Source organism: Sycon ciliatum, chromosome 11, assembly GCF_964019385.1.
Source record: "Sycon ciliatum chromosome 11, ocSycCili1.1, whole genome shotgun sequence".
NCBI lineage: Eukaryota > Metazoa > Porifera > Calcarea > Leucosolenida > Sycettidae > Sycon > Sycon ciliatum.
This window is the reverse complement of record NC_088653.1, coordinates 1,679,927-1,684,205: the sequence shown is the minus strand read 5'-3', so window position 1 is coordinate 1,684,205 and position 4,279 is coordinate 1,679,927. Positions and strand designations below refer to the sequence as shown.

Below are 4,279 nucleotides of genomic sequence, written 5' to 3'. Positions count from 1 at the left end.
AGTAGTAGTAGTAGTAGTAGTAGTAGTAGTAGTAGTAGTAGTAGTAGTAGTAGTAGTAGTAGTAGTAGTAGTAGTAGTAGTAGTAGTAGTAGTAGTAGTAGTAGTAGTAGTAGTAGTAGTGGTAGTGGTAGTGGTAGTGGTAGTGGTAGTGGTAGTGGTAGTGGTAGTGGTAGTGGTAGTGGTAGTGGTAGTGGTAGTGGTAGTGGTAGTGGTAGTGGTAGTGGTAGTGGTAGTGGTAGTGGTAGTGGTAGTGGTAGTGGTAGTGGTAGTGGTAGTGGTAGTGGTAGTGGTAGTGGTAGTGGTAGTGGTAGTGGTAGTGGTAGTGGTAGTGGTAGTGGTAGTGGTAGTGGTAGTGGTAGTGGTAGTGGTAGTGGTAGTGGTAGTGGTAGTGGTAGTGGTAGTGGTAGTGGTAGTGGTAGTGGTAGTGGTAGTGGTAGTGGTAGTGGTAGTGGTAGTGGTAGTGGTAGTGGTAGTGGTAGTGGTAGTGGTAGTGGTAGTGGTAGTGGTAGTGGTAGTGGTAGTGGTAGTGGTAGTGGTAGTGGTAGTGGTAGTGGTAGTGGTAGTGGTAGTGGTAGTGGTAGTCGTAGTGGTAGTGGTAGTGGTAGTGGTAGTGGTAGTGGTAGTGGTAGTGGTAGTAGTAGTAGTAGTAGTAGTGGTAGTAGTAGTAGTAGTAGTAGTAGTAGTAGTAGTAGTAGTAGTAGTAGTAGTAGTAGTAGTAGTAGTAGTAGTAGTAGTAGTAGTAGTAGTAGTAGTAGTAGTAGTAGTAGTAGTAGTAGTAGTAGTAGTAGTAGTAGTAGTAGTAGTAGTAGTAGTAGTAGTAGTAGTAGTAGTAGTAGTAGTAGTAGTAGTAGTAGTAGTAGTAGTAGTAGTAGTAGTAGTAGTAGTAGTAGTAGTAGTAGTAGTAGTAGTAGTAGTAGTAGTAGTAGTAGTAGTAGTAGTAGTAGTAGTAGTAGTAGTAGTAGCAGTAGTAGTAGTAGTAGTAGTAGTAGTAGTAGTAGTAGTAGTAGTAGTAGTAGTAGTAGTAGTAGTAGTAGTAGTAGTAGTAGTAGTAGTAGTAGTAGTAGTAGTAGTAGTAGTAGTAGTAGTAGTAGTAGTAGTAGTAGTAGTAGTAGTAGTAGTAGTAGTGGCCCATCGCTGTGGGTGAGGTGTTTCGGCGTGCAGTTGGCAAGGCAATCATGGCGGCGATTGAGAAGGATGTGGTGATTGCGACGGCGCCAACCCAGCTGTGCGTCGGGATACCATCGGCATGTGAAGTGGCTGTGGAGGCGCTGTCATCGGTATTTGCCAAGGAGGAGTCAGAGGCAATACTCCTCGTCGACGCCACTAACGCCTTTAATTCAGTGAACCGGGCAGCTGCACTGAATAACATACCACGCGTGTGCCCAGCTGCAGGGCGGGTATTTGTGAACACGTACCAAGCGGATATCCCCCTGTACCTGGATGGTGGCGAGACACTCTACTCAAGAGAGGGCACGTGCCAAGGAGATCCACTGGCCATGGCATTTTATGCTTTGGCTACCGTCCCTCTGGCCAAGCATCTGTCCACAACATGCAGTGGTTCCATGCAGGTGTGGTATGCTGACGACGATGCCGCTGTGGACCGCGTTGTGGCACTCGGTGAGTACTGGAACTGCATCTCGGCTGAGGGCCCGAAGTATGGCTACAAGCCTAATGCTGCCAAGACCGTGCTCCTCGTCAAGAGCCATCTGGTGTCAGACGCTGAGCGGGTATTTGCAGGCACTGGCATCCGGATTTGCTCTGATGGCGTCCGGTATCTCGGTGGAGTCATCGGCAGCACTGAGTTCTGTGATGGGTTTGTGGGAAGCCGTGTGGGTGACTGGTGTGCTTTAACCAAGAGGCTGGCGAGTGTTGCAGAGACCCAGCCCCACGCGGCTTACCACTTATTCATCTCTGCCATTCAGTCTCGGTGGTCATACTTGCAGCGCGTTGCTAATGCTGACGGGGCACTCTACGCACCCCTGGATCGCGTCCTAAATGATCAGCTGCTGCCTGCATTCACGGGCCATTCTGTGCCGGTTGAGGGAGGTTTGCGAGCACTGCTTTCCCTTCCAGCAAAGCTTGGTGGTCTTGCGGTCCGTAGCAATGTGTCACGGGCGGCTGCTGAGCGCACCTTGTGCCGAGACGCCATTGCACCCATGGTGGAGTTGGTAGTCGGTGGCACCTCCACGCATGAGGTGTCGTCTGTGGTAACAGCATGCAGGACATTGGCTGCAGGTGCTCGGGCGGCGCGCCGTGTTCAGCAGCGGAACTTGGCAGAGGAGATCCGATCCGGCCTCCCGCCCACGCAACGGCTACTGGTAGAGGTCGCAGGTGAAGATGGCGTCTCAAGTTGGTTGACGACTCCACCTGCGACTACAATGCCTGGGACCGTTTTCAGCAGGACGGATTTCCGTGAAGCTGTGGGCCTACGATATGGCCTTCCCTTGGAAGGTTTGCCAGCATCATGCGTGTGTGGCAAAGACATGACAAGCCACCACGCTATGACATGCCCCTGTGGCGGGTACCCAACGCAACGTCACAACGAGGTTCGGGACCTGCTGGCTAGTGCCATGTCCGAGGTGGCGTATGATGTCGAGTTGGAGCCTGTTCTGCTGCCTCTCGATGGTGAGACGGTCTCAGGTATTAGAGCTGATGCCGCTCGTGCAGACATACGGGCTCGCGGTTTCTGGACGCGACAGCAAAACGCCTTCTTTGATGTTCGGGTTACCCACCCAAGGCCGTCTTTGCTGTCGCGTTCGGGAGTAGCGAGCCAGTTGTCTGACAACGAGAGGCAGAAGAAGCGCCAGTACTCGAGCCGGATCAACAACGTCGACCGCGGTTCGTTCACGCCGTTGGTTTTCGCCACCAATGGGCAGTGTGCGCCGGAGGCGTCAATATTCCTGAAGTCGTTAGCAGCTCAAATCAGTGAGAGGAACCGTGATCTCCCCTACTCACTGATCATGCGCCAGCTTCGTGCCCGGATCAGTGTGTGCCTGATTCGCTGGCAAATAACTTGTCTGCGGGGGTCACGGCACTCGTACCGCCGAAGGCTCATGGGTACTGGTCATGGCGGTTTTGTGGTGGAGTGTAGGGCCCGTGCCCACCTGGCTGTTTAGCATGCCTGACCTAACTGTTTCATGATATTGTCTGTATTTTTGTTGTAGCAATTTTGCTATTATATGTTGGTCATGATTTGATGGTTGACTTGCCCGTTTTCTTTGTGCACCTTATCTGGTTTTCTCTTGTCTGGGTTGTTGGATGAGTTGGGTAAACGGTGCTGCTTTGATTGTGTTTGCGGATGCAAGTTTACTCTTTGTTTTGGTATTCGATAGTTGACTTGATTCTTTTATTATATTTTCTTATTGGATTTTCCGATTTATTTGATTTGATTTTCCTATCTACGATATACTTGATTGGATTTGTCACCATTGCCTTCTTTGCTTCCGTTTTTTGAATTCTTCATTCCGGCACCCAGTTTGTTATCAAATAAAGTCAACGTTCTCAGTAGTAGTAGTAGTAGTAGTAGTAGTAGTAGTAGTAGTAGTAGTAGTAGTAGTAGTAGTAGTAGTAGTAGTAGTGGTAGTGGTAGTGGTAGTGGTAGTGGTAGTGGTAGTGGTAGTGGTAGTGGTAGTGGTAGTGGTAGTGGTAGTGGTAGTGGTAGTGGTAGTGGTAGTGGTAGTGGTAGTGGTAGTGGTAGTGGTAGTGGTAGTGGTAGTGGTAGTGGTAGTGGTAGTGGTAGTGGTAGTGGTAGTGGTAGTGGTAGTGGTAGTGGTAGTGGTAGTGGTAGTGGTAGTGGTAGTAGTAGTAGTAGTAGTAGTAGTAGTAGTAGTAGTAGTAGTAGTAGTAGTAGTAGTAGTAGTAGTAGTAGTAGTAGTAGTAGTAGTAGTAGTAGTAGTAGTAGTAGTAGTAGTAGTAGTAGTAGTAGTAGTAGTAGTAGTAGTAGTAGTAGTAGTAGTAGTAGTAGTAGTAGTAGTAGTAGTAGTAGTAGTAGTAGTAGTAGTAGTAGTAGTAGTAGTAGTAGTAGTAGTAGTAGTAGTAGTAGTAGTAGTAGTAGTAGTAGTAGTAGTAGTAGTAGTAGTAGTAGTAGTAGTAGTAGTAGTAGTAGTAGTAGTAGTAGTAGTAGTAGTAGTAGTAGTAGTAGTAGTAGTAGTAGTAGTAGTAGTAGTAGTAGTAGTAGTAGTAGTAGTAGTAGTAGTGGTAGTAGTAACCGCTCGGCAGGTGCCCGCCTGGACATCCGGGCTTGTGGCTTCTGGACGAGACAGCAAGATGCCTTTTTCGA

The 4,279-nt window shown here is 48.5% G+C and overlaps 1 protein-coding gene across 1 annotated transcript; it reads left to right on the top strand.

The window, feature by feature from the left end:
- The first annotated feature begins 1,175 nt into the window (after window positions 1-1,175).
- On the top strand, window positions 1,176-3,116 carry LOC135827670 (uncharacterized). Its single transcript, XM_065340125.1, has one exon. It carries the CDS (start codon window positions 1,176-1,178, stop codon window positions 3,114-3,116), a length of 1,941 nt encoding a protein of 646 aa, XP_065196197.1.
- The last annotated feature ends 1,163 nt before the right edge of the window (window positions 3,117-4,279 follow it).